The 20,523-nt window shown below is 40.9% G+C and overlaps 1 protein-coding gene across 1 annotated transcript; it reads right to left on the reverse strand.

Moving 5' to 3' along the window:
* Window positions 1-211: 211 nt before the first annotated feature.
* LOC310649775 (alanyl-tRNA editing protein Aarsd1-like) lies at window positions 212-16,235 on the reverse strand. The gene is made up of 12 exons (XM_083378531.1): window positions 16,019-16,235; window positions 14,888-15,013; window positions 14,152-14,311; window positions 11,534-11,591; window positions 6,796-6,952; window positions 6,607-6,723; window positions 6,341-6,471; window positions 5,852-5,918; window positions 5,243-5,334; window positions 4,683-4,737; window positions 1,873-1,967; window positions 212-1,626 (listed from the first exon to the last, which is right to left on the reverse strand). The coding sequence occupies exons 1-12, from the start codon at window positions 16,163-16,165 to the stop codon at window positions 1,506-1,508; spliced, it is 1,326 nt and encodes a 441-aa protein (XP_083234657.1). The 5' UTR covers window positions 16,166-16,235; the 3' UTR covers window positions 212-1,505.
* Window positions 16,236-20,523: the final 4,288 nt, after the last annotated feature.

Here is a 20,523-nt window from a genome sequence, read left to right on the forward strand (position 1 = left end):
CCAGAGACCCTCAGATCTGTCCCACTCCTGCCCAGGCCCCCATAGGCACCCTTGATGCGAACGATGTAGAGGTGGCCACGCCCACCCAGTAGGCCATACACACTCTAGCCACACCCACCCAGTAGGCCACGCTCACCCGGCCCCCTGAGGGCAACCGCAATGCTGATGTGGCCCTCAATGGAATTGAGTTTGACACCCCTGTTGTAGGTGCTCCATTACTAGAGGTTTTTAAAGAGACTGGACAGCCATTTGTCAAAAATAGTATAGAGTCTCCTGCTTGAACAAGGGGTTGGATTTAAAGGCCTCCAAGGTTTCTTCTATTACTCTATGTTCTAATCAATTTACTGCCATTCTGATGTTGTGTTGGAGGCTTTTTCTTTCACTTGTAATCAGATGTTTGGTACAGCAATAAGCAGAACCATAAACCATCAGATTGATGCAGGATTAAATTTGCATACCATTTTTAACACCAAAAGGATTTATGCACTTTCTCAGACTCACATTTCTATGCCTGCTTTTCAAAACCTGATTCAGAATCCTATCACAGTACTTCTTGCACAAAGTGATGTACTAAACAGCTTGAACATAAGCAGGTGAACTATATAGTAAAAGGCTATTATATAAGAAGAAAACTAATGAACTTCCTCTCATTATTATCATGCTGCCTAGTGGTGCAATGTTTAGAATGCAGTATTGCAGGCTAACACCGCTTATGCCCAGGAGTTCAATCCTGATGGGCTCAAGACTGATTCAGCCTTCCATCCTTCCAAGGTCGATAAAATAAGGACCCAGATTGTTGGAGGCAAGATGATGACATTGTAAACCGCTGATCCTAAGATATAATAGGGATTTTTTTAAAAAAAAAAAAACCTTCCCAATTTGATACCTTCCTGGTGTTAGGAATACAAATTCCAAAATGTCCAACCAACTGAACCATACTGAAAATTCTAAGCATACCAGTCCTCGTCTATTTGGAGGCCAAATTAGACAAGAATGAGCAAAGAATTGTGTCTGTTAAACTCCTTTCCAAATGGTTCAGCAGAAAAAACTTGGGGAAGACAACATACACTATTAGAAACAAATACATCAGCAAACACCTGCAGTGTTTAATTTGTGATACTGAAGCATCACAAATTTTATGGAACATGCATCATAACACATCTCTGAAAAATGCAATTCTTCTATACCAAAAAACCCTGCTTGGTTTATGGTAAAGCTTCTTCCTACAAATATAAAATAGTTTCCAGACATGCTTGTTTTATATATCACACCTCTCTTACATATTTTATTTCTTTCATAGCTAGTAATATCCCTCTTTGCGATATTAGACCAGTGATCATTCTTTTCTGCTGATACTGGCATGCTCAAAAAACAAAAACAGATTATTGTATTATTAAACAGTCCTTAAGGAACAATTATGGCTGAATCATTTGCTTCTTCCCTAACTGCATTATTGTCTGGATGCCTAGTCATTGTTCTGGGTTTTACTGGTGAATGCCTGAGTTTTATTTACTGGTGAATGCCTGAAGAAGGGCCTCCACTTCCGATCGTTGGCTCATCCTTGTAGCTTTGCCCTGATAGCGGCCATTCTTCTTTGCTCCTTTTCCTTCCAGTAGTTCAGCAACTCTTGTGGGAAGAACAAGAGATGAATCAATAATTGGTTTGTGCTTAAATTGTAAGCCGCCCTGAGTCTTCGGAGAAGGGCGGGATATAAATGGGATTAAATAAAATAAAAAAAATATGTTCAGTTAGATTGGACTTTCCTTACTTATCAGTTGGGCAATTAACAAAATCACAGACCAGAGCTCCATTCTCAATGGTCACCAAATTAATAGTTTGATTGTACTTCTTCAACTGGTGTGAATAACTCACCTGGGACCCAGTTTCTCCACTGCTTCTGAAGGACCTGCCAACAGAAAAAGCCCAGCTGCTTTTTCATCTCCCACAGATAAGAAAAGGAGGGTTTCCTGTTGAAAGGACAGTGTTTCAGATCTAATGCTGCTAAACAAATTCTTTACAAGTACTATTAAATCACTGCTCAAGGGTGCCACTGTATAGGAATATTTAAATCAGGATTTTCCTGATGATGGGAAGTCAAATTCATTAGCAGGCCCCTGCAAGTTTTATGTATCACTGGTTCCATTCTTGACAGCCATTTCAAGATCTTCGGAGAAGTTATACTTTGCAATTACAACCTGAATTTGTTAGGATGAGATCCATATGATTTGTTTCCCATTAAAAAAGCCACTTGTGGATCAGTGGAGGACTACAGGTAGTCCTTGAGATACAAATATAATGGAGCCTGCCAATTATATTCGTAACCCGAGAATTCACAGGAGTGAATGGTGTAACTTGAACACATTTTTTTGTGAGAAGTTGAAAGGTCTGATTGAACCTTTTTTTTGTTCCATGAACTTCCTTTTGTTTCCCTGCATGTTTCTACCGTTTGCAACTCAGCGTTTTTTAAGCGGCACAGCCAAGAGCAGAGATCAGGCAATGGAAGTTATTTCTTGTTTCATTCTTGCTTGGAGGGGAACCAGGATTAAACAAAGTGCAAAGAGGAATTTCACCCAGACGTTTGAGGCCAGCTCCCCACTCTCCCCAGGCTGCCTCCAGTTACAGGTTAGAGGCTGAGGCCACGAATAGGATTTCAAACTGGCAGAGTCATGCTTGCAACGAGGGGCGAGCTGGTTCCGCCAACCTGCGCTATGCAAAGCTGCAAATGCATTGTGGCGCCCTGCACCTCTGCAAAATTTCTGTTTAGGAGATCTTGCAGCAAGTCTGTGAGGAGGAGAGGCAGAACCAGGCCGGCTAAACCTCATTCCTTCCAATCTAGAAGCTAGACGGGGACATCGCGCTTCCTCTGGGTGGTTTCTTCCCGCTTGCGTCCAAACAAGAGCAAGTGCTACGAAGTGAAGGAAGCTGGGTGGTGGCATGCCAAGCTCTCCAGCTCTGCAGCACTGCAATTTGTGAATTCCAGACAGGTTCGGCACTCAAGTGGCGGAGCAGGACAGCAACCACTTGTGAGAGAGGCTGGGGCTTGGGGGGCAAGGGAAGAGGCCAACCCAGCGTTTCTGTGCCTGGCTGGACAAGGGCTGCAGAGGAGGCGAATGTGGGCAATTTAACACTCTTAGACATGGCACTAAAGTAGTATGTTGCAGCATCTCTGCGGTCGTTCATAAGTGCGAACAACCGCTGTGATGTTGCAAGATACGTAACTTTGGGACCCGGTCTTAAGTATTTTTGGCGGGGAATATCATAAGTTTGAACATTCACTAAGTGCGTGCTCAAACACACAAAGAACTGATAAGTTCTTTGACAAACTGATCAACAAGCTAGCAAACAGTTTCTCACCCACTTGGATATTAGCTATTAATTATGAGTAATTAATGAGATACTTTCTTCATCTCTTTTGCTTCCACATCTTTATTTGGTAAAATCATATGGATAAGAATATTTTACCAGATACTACTTAATTTTGGATATTTCAGTATACGTATTTATATCTGAACATTCGTTATTTCATGTTAAACTTTAAACTATTTTTTCTATAACCAATTACCTCACTTTTAATGTTGCATTGATTTAAAACCATATTCTAAATCCCACAGCAAAGATGTCAAATGCCTAATAGCCTATTTATATGGATAGATAGATAGATAGATAGATAGATAGATAGATAGATAGATAGAGATAGATAGATAGATAGATAGATAGATAGATAGATAGATAGATAGATAGATAGATAGATGATAGAGATAGATAAATATAAATAATGAGACCTCAACATATGGCTACAATGGAGACCAGAATTTCCATCATAAATTGGTGAATTCATAATGTGTCTGGATCCAACTTTATGACCAGTTTTACTACATTAAACAAATCACATGGTCATAAGCAAATCCAGCTTCTCCAATTGACAATGCTTACTGGAAACCATTAGAAAAGATTACAAAACAGTCATGTGAAGCAAGACACTGCAACTGGTTGTAAATGCATATTGGTTGCCAAGCACCCAAATTGTGATCATGTGACTGCAGCTGTGTGTGAATGATGCAACAGTCATAAGTGCAAGAACAGCTCATAAATCACTTTTCTTGAGGTCACTGTATCTTTTAATCATTGTTAAATAATGGTCAATAAGTCAAGAACTACCGTAATTAGGATTGGCAACTCCATAACTAAAAGACATGGTCATAAAGTGTGACCATGCATAGACTTATAATAGCAGTTGCAGCAGTTCCAGTTGTGGTTGTTACATGACTCCCATGCTCTCCTACAATTACATGTTTCAATTTACAATCACCCACTATCTTTCCCATTGACTTTGTTTGCTGGAAGCCAGCAGTGAAGGTCACAAATGACGAACACATGACCATAGGATGCTGCAAACCTCATAATTGTGAGCTGGTTGCAAAATGCCCGAATTGCGATTACCTGACAATGGAAACACCACAACAACCATACATCAGGAACAGTCATAAATCTCCTTGTTCAATGCTATTATATTACGAATGTTCAGTGCTGTTATATTTCTTTGAACAAATGGTTGTTAACAAGAACTATCTGCATCAGAAGTAGGAACTTCCTTTAAATTTAAAATAGGAAATCTTCAACAAATAAAAGATTTATTGAAGACTTCCTATTTTAAAAATTCAGAGAAAGAAGAAAAGACTCACCGCAGAGCCAAATTCATTTGCAATTATATTCATAAACTCAGAGTCACCATCTTTCCTGTAGAAAGGAGAAAGATACTCCATGATGCCCTAAGAACAATAGAAAAATTCTTTCCTATTTTTAAATTTTTATAAAAAATAATTCCAAACTTGCACTCTCATACCACTCTCTGTAACAGATCTGTCAACCACACAAGAAGGAAATCATCAATGCCTGGATTGGTTTGATAATTTAATTAGTATTAACTTCAGCTTTTTGGAGATTTAAAATATAACAATGCTTGATGGAGCTTCAAAGGATTTATTATTAAAGTAAAAATAGAGTTCTCAAGACATTAAAATATTCTTCTTGATAACATTAAATATCATTTTATGTTTGTGGGTATATGGGAAATGAAGGTGACTTCCATTATCTGGAATTTCTAATTATCTAAGACATTCGTTGATTCTACCATACTGACATTGTGAGATTGGTGTTGACTCTCAGCAAACATATAAATAGATTTTCTCATGGTGATCTGCCAAACTAGCCAAGCTTAAACATGAGGAGTCTTTTGTCTCACCTGTGTAAGACAAATACTGGCTGTTGAGCTGAGGTGTTTTTGAAGTTCTGCGCTGTAAGAACAGCTAAATCTCTTAGCAAATTCACATTATTCTGAAAAAAAGAAGTACATCATGGATGTGTTACACTCAATCAATTCCATTCAGCAAAGATTAACCGACTGAGGAAATGACTGAGCAGAGAAATTCCTAGAAGGTAAAGAAGGGCAAGGATGCAATAAATGTTACTGAGCTTCTCCACGATTAAGCTATAGTGTACCCATCTAGATTCTAAACCACATGTAATTTTGTGCTGGGAGAACAGACCTTGAATGGTCCTAAAATAGGTAGAATCTGCCTGCAACTGGTTCTCAGTCATGTCCTTCTAGAAACTGAATGACATCTTTTCACATGGAGCCAGAACCATTCTGAAAATTGCATAGTCACTATCATTCCTGACTAACCCAACTTCCTCAAACCTGATTTCCATATTCCGTTACTAAACATGCTTTTCTGTAAACTGCTTATCAATGTCTTATTCTAACATAAAGCTGATGGTGTATCTTGCTGTGGCTACTGTAAAGTGAGGCCTGAAAGTTTCCATGGCGGAAAATGAAGTGACATAAATGTACCTTCTGAAGTAGTTTCAGAGAGCTCTGCAACCTTTTCACAGCTTCTACATGTTCTTCGGGACCATTCCTAAAACACAAAGGCAACCAGAGGACTCAGGAAAGACTGTATAGTATCTTATTGAGCGTAAGCTTTGAGGACAAATGTGTGAGAGGAGCAACTTGTGTTAATAGGGGATGCAGAACTGAATTGTAACAGGAATTGCTGTATGTTTTTGGAACATTTTTTTTCAGGTTAGGAACAGTTTTTCCAAGGCTTACATTACTTATCATGAACTCTAAATATATTTACGGTAAATAAAGTATCTGTTCCTCTTAAGTAAATAATTAACCTGTGTGCCATTAATTCTGGATTTAAGAAAAATCTCAAAGTTCAGCTGCTTTTCCTTCTACTGCTTAAGTGGAATTCTCAGGCCCATAAGTCAGAAATAGTTTGTCAGTGATTGTGTGTAGTGGTGCCCATTAGTGATATACAGAAAATGGAATACTTGCTTAAGCAATGATGTCAGGGCCTTTTCAGTGGCGTGGCTTCGATCCAGACTTTTCAGCACCCGATTGCCAGCAAGAAAAATTAAGTTGGTTTTGTTCTTTTTCCCCTTTTCTGTACCCAAGATTTTAACGACCTTTTGAACAAACACATATTGACTCAGATTAAAAGGCTTTACAAGCACAAAGAGGCTATTTTTGTTCTGTAGGGCAGTCTGACATGCACATCTGAAGAAATTCAATTTATAAAACTCTTGAATGTGGGGCCTCACCTGCAGGTCACTGAGATTGGAGACATGTGTGCCACAACACATATTGGCATCAATACCTTCAATGCTTATTATCCGAACTGGCCCAGTATGATCATTTGGCAAGCCACGGCTTCTTACCTACAATGCAGTATCTGGTTAGAGAAGAACACAAAAGTAGTTTCTTTTTCCACGACTGCAGCCCAAACTTACCATCTCAACTTCAGGATCACCCACAGCAAACTCTCGTACCATCACAGGGATCCGAGCTCGAATTTTTTCATTCACACTCTGCTCAAGGACCGTCACCTGATCTACTGTCATTGATGAGGTGTCTAGCTCAATAGTGCTTCGCTGACGGCCCAGCTCCCTACAATGGTTAAAGAAAGGCAATATTTCCCTCACTTGTTACGGAGAAAACGTAGATACACAAAGAGGCTTCTTGGCTGTTCCATGATCTTCTTTTGCTTAAGAATTAGAGTGGAATGAAATGGACACAGAAATATTATGCATGTTTATCTGGAAATTACATAGATTATTAACCCTTATGCATTCACTAGTTCTATATGAACCTTCATTTGTTCATTCATTCATGGAATTTCTAGGCTCGCCAATTCCAGAACAAATAAAAAAAGATAAAAATATCAAATTAAATGAACAGTAGTAGCCTGAAGAGAACAAAAGCAAAAACATTCATGAATAATTTTAAAAGGTCCAAAGATACATTGACCCAAGGCCCAGGAAAACAGCTATTTTTTTAAGGGTAATTTAAGGACATGGGCAGAGGGGATTGTACAAATATCTGTGGGCTGCAGAATGCTGTTCTAGAAGCGGGGGGAACAATAGAGAAGGCTGGTTTCTTGAATATCCTTGATGACATGACCCAAAAAAGCCAACTCTGTTGGCTCATAAAAGATAGGCAGACACTATAGCTGTCAGTCCCTCAGAAAACTAGGTTCTACACCATGTAAGTCTTTAAATGTGAAAACAATACCTTGAATTGACTATGGAACCTTACTAGTAATGAGTGCAGCTTGAGGGATACAATTGTTACAAGGGTATAGCAAGATCTGCCTAACACTGGAATAGCTGCCATTTCTGCATAGACTTCAAAGGCAATCTCCAGTAGCACATTGCAAAATCCACTTGCAAGGTGACCAAAGCTGCATTATAGGGAGGGCCTCCTAATTCTGGAACAAGTGCAACTGCACAAGTCAAATCTGCACAAAGCCCTTCCTGACCACAGGTGCCATCTGTTCTTTGAGAAGGACCTAAGATTCCAAGAAAACTTCCAGATTATGCTCCAGTCTGAATGGGGCACTGCAATCTCATTTAGAACCAGAGATGAGAGATCTCCTGAACTGGGTAGTCCAAGAACCCACAGTCGCTTGATCTTGCTAGGGTTAAATCCATCCAAATTCCTATAGCCTCCAGGCATTAGAACAAGACTTTGGCAGCATTGCTTGGATGGCTGGAGTCAAGATGTACAAAACCACAATTAGCCTCTCTCAATGGCCTCATATAAATATTAAATCAAAAGGATGACAGTATCAAACTCTATAGCATCTCACATATCAGGAGCTTCAGACTTGACCTCTCAACTCCTATCAATATTGAGTGGACCTGGACAGGCCAGAAAAGTACCACAATCAACAGTATCAAAAGCCACTGAGAAATCATGAAGGGCCAGGATGGTTGAACTATTCCTATCTAGGCTGCTCCATAATTGTCAACATGTACATCTACATGGACAGAAGAAAGCAGTGGGGTATCACAAGGTTCCGTCTTAGGCCCAGTACTCTTCAATATCTTCATCAATGAATTAGATGAGGGAACTGAAGGGGAAATTATCAAATTTGCAGATGATACCAAACTGGCAGGAGTAGCCAACACCCCAGAAGACAAACTCAGGATCCAAAAAGATCTTGACAAACTTGAACCTATCCAACAAAATGAGTTTCAATGTGGAAAAAAGCAGTTTTACATTTAGGCAGGAAAAATCAAAGGTACAAGTACAGATTGGGAAGACTTGGCTTAAAAATAGTAACTGTGAGAGGGACCTTGCAGTCCTAGTGGATGATCACTTAACCATGAGCCAGCAGTGTGCAGCAGCAACCAAAAAGCTAATAAAATCCTGGGCTGTATAGACAGAAGCATAGAATCAAGATCACACAAGGTATTATTACCACTTTATAAAACCCTAGTAAGACCACACCTAGAATACTGCAGCCAATGTTGGTCTTTTGTTGTTGTTAGCTGCGAAGTCATGTCCGACCCATCACGACCCTATGGACAACGTTCCTCCGGGCCTTCCTGTCCTCTACCATCTTCTGGAGTCCATTTAAGCTCACGCCTACTGCTTCAGTGACTCCATCCAGCCACCTCATTCTCTGTCGTCCCCTTCTTCTATTGCCCTCAATCTTTCCCAGCATTAGGCTCTTCTCCAGTGAGTCCTTCCTTCTCATTAGGTGGCCAAAGTATTTGAGTTTTAGCTTTAGGATCTGGCCTTCTAATGAGCAGTCAGGGTTGATCTCCTCTAGGACTGACCGGTTTGATCGCCTTGCAGTCCAAGGGACTTGCAGGAGTCTTCTCCAGCACCACAGTTCAAAGGCCTCAATTCTTTGGCGCTCAGCCTTTTTTATGGTCCAAATTTCACTGCCATACATTGCAACTGGGAAGACCATAGCCTTGACTATACGCACTTTTATTGACAGGGTGATATCTCTGCTTTTTAGTGTGCTGTCTAGATTTGCCATGGCTTTCCTCCCGAGGAGCATCTTTTAATTTCTTGGCTACAGTCCCCATCTGCAGTGATCTTGGAGCCCAGAAAAATAAAATCTGTCACTACCTCCATTTCCTCCCCATCTATTTGCCAGGAATTGAGAGGGCCGGATACCATGATCTTGGTTTTCTTAATGTTAAGTTTCAACCCAAGTTTTGCATTCTCCTTCTTCACCCGCAACAAGAGGCTCTTTAGTTCTTCTTCACTTTCTGCCATTAGAGTGGTATCATCTGCATATCTTAGGTTGTTGATATTTCTTCCGGCAATCTTAATTCCAACTTTTGATTCATCTAGCCCTGCCTTTCTCATGATGTGCTCTGCATATAAGTTAAATAGGCAGGGCGACAGTATGCAGCCTTGTCGGACTCCTTTCCCAATTTTGAACCAATCAGTGGTTCCATGTCCAGTTCTCACTGTTGCTTCTTGGCCCACATATAGGTTTCTCAAGAGACAAATAAAATGGTCTGGTACGCCCATCTCTTTAAGAACTTGCCAGTTTGTTATGATCCACACAATCAAAGGCTTTAGCATAGTCAATGAAGCAGAAGTAGATGTTTTTCTGGAACTCTCTAGCTTTCTCCATGATCCAGCGTATGTTGGCAATTTGATCTCTAGTTTGTCTGGCTCTTCGAAATCCTGCCTGTACTTCTGGTAGTTCTCGATCCACATACTGCTGGAGTCTAGCTTGTAGGATTTTAAGCATTACTAGCATGAGAAATGAGTGAAATGGTGCGTTTGAACATTCTTTGGCACTGCCTTTCTTTGGAATTGGAATGTAAACTGATCTTTTCCAATCCTGTGGCCACTGTTGAGTTTTCCAAATTTGCTGGCAAATTGAATGTAGCACTTTTACTGCATCGTCTTTTAAGATTTTGAATAGCTCAGCTGGAATACTGTCACCTCCACTAGCTTTGTTCCTGCTCAGCTTTACTAAGGCTGGTCACCATATCACAAAAAAGATGTTGAGAGTTTGGAAAAAATTCAGAGAAGAGCAACTAAGATGATCAAAGGCCTGGAGACTATAACATACGAAGAATGGCTGTAGGACGTGGGTTTGGCTAATCTAAGGAAAAGAAGAAATAAGGGAGACATGATAGCAGTATTCCAGTACTTGCGGGGCTGCCACAAAGAACAGGGAGTCACGTTATTCTCCAAAGCACCAGAGGACAGGACAAGAAACAATGGCTGGAAACTGATCAAAGAGAGAAGCTACCTGGAATTAAGGAGAAACGTCCTGACAGTGAGGACAATTAACAGTGGGGAATAGCTTGCCCCCAGAAATCGTGGGTGCTCCATCACTGGAGATTTTTAAAAAGACGCTAGACAGTCACTTTTCTGAGATGGTATAGGTTCTCCTGCATAAGCAGGGGGCTGGACTAGAAGGCCTCCAAGGTCCCTTCCAACTTTATTCTATTCTATTCAATATTATTGTAAAATCTAAAAAAAATGAGCCAAATGTTGTGTCCATGAGATCTCCAATTTAGAATCAGTCTGAAAACAAACATGGCAGACTGAATACATCAATTTACATACTGGGGGAAAAGTCAGCTGAATCCAAATTACCTAATTAGGGTGAATAAAAAGCTTGAAACTTAAAAATCTATTTTCAGATAATAGAACATTATATTCTTTAGCTTCAGAATATGCTCTGTCAGGCATTTCATCAAAGAAAGATAAAAAAAGGCTGGTGATTTTTGTGTACTGTTAAACTATGAGCCCCACCATAGCTTTTTGTGCCAGAATCCTTATGGTAAAACAATGCCTTTATTATATACTAATATATTCAACTTTATAATCTTCATCTTAAGATTTATTCTAAACTGCAATCCAAATGGCTGCAACCCTTACTTTAATACTTTTTCTCCATTCCCTAATTTTGGGACCCTAGTCTAAATAAGAATTCCAATAATTCAAAAGCATATATATACATTTATGCATTTTTATTTGTCTTAATTAAAATATTGCCAACAGTGGATATTTTTTTCTAATGAACTTATATGGTTATCTGTTCTTTTTACAGATGATTTTGTTAATAAATGCTCTACAGATTTTAAGCCTGTCAGCATTACCTGAAAGAGTTACATTTCTACAGATTTTGCAAATTACCTCTGCTCTAGTTTTAGAATCCACAGGCAAGGAAGAAAAAGAGAAGTGTTGCATCCTGCTTACCATGATGTTGTCTTGTATCCAAACATCAGATCTGCAAGTGCTGTGATGAGATGTTGTCCTGAAACAGATAATCATTCATCAGCTATTCCACGGGTCGGCAACCCGCGGCTCCGGAGCCACATGCGGCTCTTTGAGCCTTCTCCTGCGGCTCCCAGCCGCCCGGTGCGCGCACAACTCTTCGAACGGGCAGTGGTGCGCGCGCACCTCTCCAAATGGAGAGTGGCACCGCCCGTTTGGAGAGGTGTGCGTGGACCTCTCCGAATGGGTGGAGGTGCGCGCGGACCTCCGCGTGAACGGGCAGTGGTGCCGCTTGTCGGGAAAGCTGCCGCAGCTCGTTTACAGGCTGCCGAAAGCGGCAGCTCTGCAAACGGGCCGTGGCAGCTTTCCCAACAAGCGGCACTGCTGCCCATTCCGAGAGGTGCGCGCACACCTCTCCGAATGAGCGGAGGTGCGCGCGCACCTCCCCAAACCTTTGGAGAGGTGCGCGCGGACCTCCGCGCGAACGGGCAGCAGCGCCGCTGTTAAGCGGTGAGAGGGCAGACGAAAGAAAGCATGCTGTATTCTCATCTTCGCCGTTTCGAAATCCCTGAATCTCTCTTCTTCCACCGCCCCCCCCACCCGCCCCCGGGCGCGCCAAATAAACCAAACAGAGCCAAATCAGAACGTCAAAACGGGATGAAAACCAAAAAAGTCCCAAAAAGTTGAAACGATTCGCCTTTTAAAAGACACGCGTTCCTCAAGCCCAGCTTTAAAGCGGTCTCAGCCTCACCGAGTATATTGGGGGACGCTCTCTCCCCTCCCTCTTGCACGAATCCTTTATCATCAGGACGCGATTACACACAAGTCATTCGAGGCGGGCAAAAAAAACCCAAAACAAAACCTGAGGCGGCCTCAGGACGGTGAGGCCGGTCCAAAGCTGACAGGTCGGCTCCCTCAACCCCGTAACGCAATCAAGGGGAAGCAGGAGATCATAAAGGCTGCGGTCCTACATTGCTCAGTCGACCCAAAGCCCTATCAACCATTTTATGGCTGGCGACGAGCGGGAATGCAGCTGGAGCGTGGAAATCAGCTTTGCAACTGACAAAAATATTCCCCAGTAACCGAAGCGCCGTGAACCGCAGTCCCCGACACTATTAACATGCAACCAGTGTGGGTGCAACTACTGCCCTTCCCCCTCTCCCCACCCCGTATCGCGGATCTCTTTTCCTTGGCAGAGTTATCTTGGGAGTCGCTGCAAGCAGCAAATCTTTTTAAGATGTTTCTGACAGAGGCTTGAGAGTGGGGATGGGGAGAGGAGCTACACCTGGGGGGTTGGGAATTATTTTCTCCTTTATTCAGAATTACGGATCCATTTACTTCCAGCACCGGATCAGTGGTGCCACCGCCGTTGCCATGACAGCAGGAGGGGCAAGGCCCCCGCGATTTACAAACCCCCCCTTCCCCACCCAAACGAGCAGCCCCGGGGAAGTGGCTTCGGGACTTCTTTTTCTTGCTTCTAAGCGTAGGCACCAATCTGGGAAAAGTAACGCGCGCGTCTTTCTCGTCTCCCGCCACGCCTCCCATTGCCGTCTGCTACGGCATAGGAAAAGCGAAGTTAGCTGGGGCGGTTCCCCGCGGCGGAGAGATTCTTGAACGGGACTCGTTTCCGGCGGAAAGATCCAGGCAGCCTACGGGTGCCGCGGTTCATCTTGGCTCCTCTCGGGGAGGGGGGAGGCGGCTGTGTAGCCGGCACCATGGACGAGGCCTACGACGTGGTCGTGCTGGGCACCGGCTTGACCGTGAGTCCTTCAGAGCCACTCACCCTGCCTCTTCCTCTCCTCATCCCGGCATCTTCCACCCCTTGCGCCCCTCCGTGCAATTTTGCATTCCTTTCCCTCCGGCTCCTGCATCCATGTCCGTCATCAGCAAACCGGGAACCGGTTCCATCACACATAAAAAAAATGGCAATCGCGCGCGTCCTCGCATGCGCAAGAAAAACCCGTTTTATTTATTTATTTATTTATTTATTTATTTGTTTTTATAAACCGCCCTTCTCCCGAGGGACTCGGGGCGGTGTACAGAGGAAGGAAGGTCTACAGATGAACAATAAAAAGTAATAAAAACAATATTGAAAACAAACTGGGACCCCAATTAACGCTATCATGCCAGGCCGGACTGCTGGAACAGGAAAGTTTTTACGTCGCGTCGGAAGGTACGGAGGTCGGGGGCCATCCGGATTTCGGTTGGTAAGCTGTTCCAGAGGGCTGGCGCACCCACTGAGAATGCCCTCCCCCTGGGGGCCACCAGCCGACATTCCTTGAGCGGTGGCACCCTGAGGAGGCCCTCTCTGTGGGAGCGCACAGGACGGTGGGGTGCTGACATCGGCAGAAGGTGCTCCCGTAGGTAGTCCGGACCCATGCCATGTAGGGCTTTGTATGTCAAACATTTTTTGCGCATGCGCGAACGCACGCATGCGGCTCCCACTTATTTTTATGTGTGATGGAACCGGTTCCCAATGGCTCTTTTCCTTTTTTAGGTTGCCGACCCCTGAGCTATTCAAACCCTTTCTATTGGGTTTCTTTAAGTATTCTGTATTATATCACCCAAACTGATGGACATCACACGCATCAATTCTTCACCTGAATGCTGCTGCATATGGTCAAACCGCCGGTCCCAATCCAGCGTCAGTTGTACCTTAGTTCCTGGCTCAAGTGGTGTCTGGATAAAGTGTAAAGCATCTGGACCTTGTCGGGTGACTCTGAGAACAGGGATATCGTTAATAAATCCATGGTCATCAGGCTGAAATGAAGAAATTTAAAGTTAAAATCCTGGCTTCTGAGGGGGAAAAACATACATATAAAAGAGACAAACTTAGTTCATAAATACTTTATTTGTGGGAAGGCTCTGGGAAAAAATTAATAAATGCTATCCTTTCCATAGATATCCCAAAATAAATGTTATTAATGCAAGAGCAACAATGAACGATTGCACAAATAAAGGCATTGCTCGATCATTTTTACATTATTAATTACTTGAAATAAAAGTTTCAATTATTATGAATCTCATACCAAAGGTTTTTAGGAAGAATCAAAGTCACTCCAGAATTTTTAAACTATGTAACACACCTTAGTGCAATCCAAGTCTTTCTATTTTATGATGAAACTGTTTTCAATACAACTTATTCTTGAATTACCTCATTAAGTATCTAAATACAAATAAAACATATTTAAAAATAAAATCATGTATTCCTATCATATATTGACCAATTAAATTTTTAGTTTTAAAAACAGAAAGTTACATTTAATATCAAGCAACATATTAAGAAATATATAATAATTTACAAGTCTAAAATAGTTTGAGAACAATTATTAGTACCTGCCCTCCACCCTCTGGAAAAAGAATAGTATCTTCCAGGATGACATGGAAACCTTTCAAAATGTTCTTTCCACTAATTTCTGTAGATAATTTTGCCGGGCAGCAGGAGACCACCTGGGTAGTAAGCTTAACAGGAAAAGGAAGGGATCTTTAGTTTTGGTAGAGGCAATTATTACATAGAAAATTGAGATTAAAGAGGTGTATCATGTGCAAACCAAGAGGGATGAACAATGAGAAAAACTATGTTTTTAATAATAGCCTTCTTGTCTGTAAATTCCTGGGGAGAACTGCAAACATTTTGTAACAATTATTACATTCAGCAAATGATCCACTTTTATTTCAAGCTTCCATTTTAATTCTGTACCATGTATGCCAACTTCAGAATCCATTTTATTACGGTATATAAATGATATTTTTTAAAGATGTCAAATTTCACTTTGGTTGCCTTCTAAATGCTTCACAGATTAGAAATATTTTAAAATAGAGACCAAAAAATATAGATGTGGTCTCGAGGCACTTTCCTATTAATTACAGTGAGTCATAACTCTGCTCATAGAGAAGTTATTCATGGGCAAAGGGCAGTTAAGCTTCACTCCTTCTTTTTGCTTTCCTGGTTTTTCCTTTCCTACTGACATACAATGTATATGCAAATGATTTTTAAATCAGCATATTGTGTTGTGCAAGTAATTAAATATATTCTGTATTACAATCCATTGTTCTATTAGTTGCATTAAACTATAATAAGGAAAACATGGAATGGCAACAACTGCTTAGGGAAGAAATCAGGCCTACCTAAGAATTATCTGTTATATACAGAACTGTTCCTTCATTTAACGGGAATGGGCTATTTTGGGCTTTAAAAAGCCCTACAGAATTTCTAAAATTCTGCATCTGTTGAATACAGAGGAACTCTACAACTATTCATTTCAATTTGTGTCTTTCCAATTATGGATAAGGCCCCTTATCTCCAGTTCTGGAGACTGGAAAGACTGCACCAAGAATCCTTCTCCAGCGCAAAGGCATGCAGAATAAAAGGGTAATGCAAGCATTCATCCTCCCTCTTCTCCCCCCCCCCCAATAGCGGCAATGACCACGGCCTCATAGCCATCCCTCGCCTGCATCCTTCCGCACCTGCTGAACCCAGCTGTCCCGCTGGCACATAAACGCCATGAAGTCCCGAAGTTGGCCAACCAGGAGACACGAACTATCGGCGCCTTTTCTCTCTCCGAGACAACGCACATGCGCGACTGGCGGCCTAAGGCAGGCAGCAAAGGACATAATTGTTACGTTTCTCCAAGCTAGCTATGTAGGGAGAGCGGGGCCAACGTTGGCCAATGTACTATTTGTGTTTCGTGACCTAAAAATTAACTTTAAAGACTGGGCAACGAGGACGAGCGTGGGGTGGAAGGCGGAGCTCAGTGAAAATGTTCACGGGGCTGTTTTATGTCCTTGCGGGTGGGGGGGGGGGAGGAGGCGGAATAAAACTATAAAAAAAAATAAAAGAATCTAAAGGGACCTTGGAGGTTTTCTAGTTCAACCCCCTATACCATTTCAGACAGTCTTTTTTTAAAAGCCTCCAGTGATGGGAGTACCCACACCTGAAGGCAAACCGATCCATTGGTTTATTCTTCTCACTGTCAAGAAATTTCTCCTTAGTTCTAGGTTGCTCCTCTCTTTGGTTAGTTTCCAACCATTCTGGTGCTCTGTAAAATAGGTTGACACCCCCCCTTCTTTGTGGCAGCCCCTCAAATATTGAAACACTGTTATCATGTCACCCCTACTCCTTCTTTTCACTAGACTAGCCATACCCAATTCCTGCAGCAGTTCTTCATATGCTTTGGCCTCCAGTCCACTAATCATCTTTGTTAGTCTTCTCTGCACTCTTTTCAGAGTCTCAACATCTTTATATTGTGAATGACCAAAACTGGACGCAGTATTACAAGTGTGATCTTACCAAGGCCTTGTAAAAGGATACTAACAGTTCACTTAATCTTGATTCTATTCCTCTGTTAAAGCAGCCTAAGATTGCATTACTCTTTTAGTGGCTGCAGCACACTATTTAAATGATCATCCACTAGGAATCTTAAGATCCCATTTGCAGTTATTGCTATTTTATTTTTATTTTTTTATTTTAATTCCATTTATATCCCACCCTTCTCCGAAGACTCAGGGCGGCTTACAAGCTTAGCAGTAGCCTTCATTCTATGTATATGCCTGCTTATTAGGGCTTTCACACACACACCCAAGCGGCATTATTACAAAGTCAGCTTAATTGCCCCCAACAATCTGGGTTCTCATTTTACCTACCTCGGAAGGATGGAAGGCTGAGTCAACCTTGAGCCTGGTGGGATGCGAACCTGAACTAATTGCAGGCAGCTGGTGTTACTTAAGGAGGCATTAGCTCACTGCTCCACCAAGGCTCTATTGAACCAGTTTCCACCTATTCTATACCTATACCTTTGTTTTTTCTTGCCTAAGTGAAAAACCTTACTTTTCTCACCACTGAATTTCATTTTGTTAGATAGGACCCAGTGTACAACTCTGTCAAAATCCTTTTGGATCTTGATTCTATCTTCTGGGATGTTGGCTATTCCTGCCAACTTGGTGTTGTCAGTAAATTTGATGAGTTCCCCTTTTATTCTGTCATCTTAATCTTTTATGAAGATATTGAAGAGTACTGGGCCTAAAACAGAACTTTGAGGTACCCCACTGCTTATTTCGCTCCATATGGATATAGTTCCGTTAAGGGCTACATACTGAGTGCGGTTTGTCAGCCAGTTACGAATCCATCTAGGGGTGATGCTATCTATCCCAAATCCATGATTGTTGTTTAGTTTTATTATAGTCGTCCACTCAAAAAACTTTGAGCAGCTTACATCAGATATACATAATTTAAAATCATTAATGTAAAGCATAACAGCCTAGGCAAAAACAACAGTAACAATCTGATTCATTGTTTGCGATTTTATTCTCGTGAAAACAGAGATCTCACTTTACAAGCTTCCAGCCTTGGGAATAAACTGTATTTTTAAGATTGGAAAAGCTCCTTGCTGAGGATGTTACCAGAACCTGATTTTGTATATCATTTAAAAAGAGGTTTCTGTAATGATTGCTAACAACAAATCACAATTGACTACATTTATATAGCAGGGTAATATAATGTGTAGGCCTGGGGCTGGAGAAATCAGAACAACTACTAAATGACAGCAAAGAGTAGAGTTTTCTCAATACCGGTATATTTGCTGTGTTGAGTGGTCTGAATTTTTTGCAGCCCACATCTATTAGCCCAATAGTTTATGGTTCCTATAGCATTTGGCTTAATATTGTAGTCAGGAGCAATAGGCAGCATATAAATTGAATGAATTTGTGTAGATCGGTGTTTATCCAGTTTTAAGATGTGTTGACTTCTACTCATAGAAAGCTGGCTGGGGAATTCTGGAAATAGAAGTCCATCCTAAAATTGCTGAAGTTGAGAAAATGTGGTATAGAGAAAGAATTAAAAGCATGGGGAAATCATAGTTGAGGATTGGATCTCCATTTTAGTTCCCATTTTTAAAGCGAGAGAGTTGTCCCTGCTCGCCTCCATGTTTGTAGCCCAGATCTGACAACCCTAGCATAAGAATTCTGCTATAAAATAAAAAAAGTTTAAGATTGTCACCAAGAAGCACACTAAAGGAAAGATAAATATGTTCCCCAATTAAGCTAACATAAGGGAAACAACCATAGAATTTTGTGCTAGGGAAGTGGTTCACTAAAATACTGCCGCCTTCTAGAATATTATTATTATTATTATTATTATTATTATTATTATTATTATTATTATTATTATTATTATTATTATTATTATGGTTAATCTTCAGTTCACAGTCTGGGACTGATAAAAACTTAACAGTTCAAGTCCTAACCATGAACCTAACCAAGATGCTGTTAAGGTGTCTTGAGTATTTAGGCAGTTCCGAGTAGGGTAGGTTTTTTGCAAAGTCAGGATATTCAGGTCTAATAAGTTCAAAATTTCCATCTATCTAGGCAGCTCTTTGGGTATTGCTCCAAGGGTATTGCTCCTATTATTATTGGTACAGCTATTGATTTCTTCTCCACAGTCACTCAACTTCAATTTGCAAATTATTATTATTTTATTTTTCCTATACGTTTTTCCTCAATTTGTGCATCCTCTGGTATTGCAATATCAATGAAACAGACTTTTTTCTTTTCCACAATAGTGATGTCAGGTGTGTTGTGGGCCAGAAGTCTCTCTGTTTGGATCCAAAAGTCCTACAGGATCTTGACTAGCTCATTGTCAAGAACTTTGTCAGTTTGGTGTTCCTAGTTAATTTTTGTTGCATTTGAACCCAAACTTCTTGCAAAGCTTCCAATGTATGATTTTGGCAACTCGATTATGACATTGTAAATAATCAATCTGTGAGATTTTGCTGCAGCAACTGATAAGGTGATCCACTCTCATTTTTTTTCATTGCATAAGTGACATTTGCTGTTGTTACTGACATGTTGAATTTTTGCTTTCATGGAATTGGTCTGCAAGGCTTATTCTAGGGCAGCCAAAATGAAGCCTTCAGTTTCTTTCTTCAAGACCTCTGAGATCAATTAGTTCTATGTTTGTATCTACCTTTCCTTCAATGTCCTTCAGGCATTGAGTGTGCATAGGATTCTTTTTCCAGTTAGAAACCCAATGCTCAGTTGTTTCCTTTCGATATTCTTTCAATCTTGTTTTCAAGAGGTTTCCCTTTTTCACGACCTTCAGCAGAGGCTCTTTTGTTTTTTATTTATCTAGTCATTTAAGCCATGTTTTTCCTCTTCCATAGTTTATTTCACCAGTAATACTCCTCTGCCACCCTGAGATCTAAGCAAATACAATCACTTTTTGGGTGCAGGGCATGATGCATTGTCATTAGTTTTCTTGTCTTTCGATCCAAGTTATCAAGTTCTATCTGAGTCCAGTCAATTATTCCAGCTATCATATTACTGGCATGGCCCAGGTGTTAATTGCCTTTATGATATTTCCTCCACTTAGATGATGACGATGATGATGATTAATGTTCAATTTGATTCAGTCTGAGATTGGTAAAAACTTAATAGTTCAAGTCCTAACCAAGGACTTAAGATCTGTTAAGGTAATGTCTGAGTATAAAGGCAGTTGAGTTATTATTATTGTTGTTCTTGTTAGTTTGTTGCTGTTATTATTATTATAGTTAATCTTCAATTCAATTCATAGTGTGGACTTGTACAAACTAAACAGTTCAAGTCCTAACCAAGGACCTAAGAGCTATTAAGGTTGTTGTTGTTGTTGTTGTTATTTCCCTGCTTATTCAACAGCTGAGTATTTCCAGATAGTTCCCAATTATGGCTGAACTTCAGATCAAATAAGGTTGGCCACTCATTGAAATGAAAGGGGCAACACATACTTATAAATGTCTCCTTGAAAGTAAAATCAGCTGAAGCTAAAGCTGATTTTTTATTGAATGATCATTTTCTTTCACAAAATTTTACAAAGTTTCTTTGTAATTATCCAATTTACAAAGACAGCTATGTGAGTCTTGTTTCTTTCTACACTTAATAGGGAATGGATTATAACAACTCTGCTAAGTCTTTAGAGCCAACTTCACTCCCAGATTTGGTGC

The sequence above is a fragment of the Vipera ursinii genome (genome assembly GCF_947247035.1).
Source record: "Vipera ursinii genome assembly, chromosome: Z".
Classification (NCBI taxonomy): domain Eukaryota; kingdom Metazoa; phylum Chordata; class Lepidosauria; order Squamata; family Viperidae; genus Vipera; species Vipera ursinii.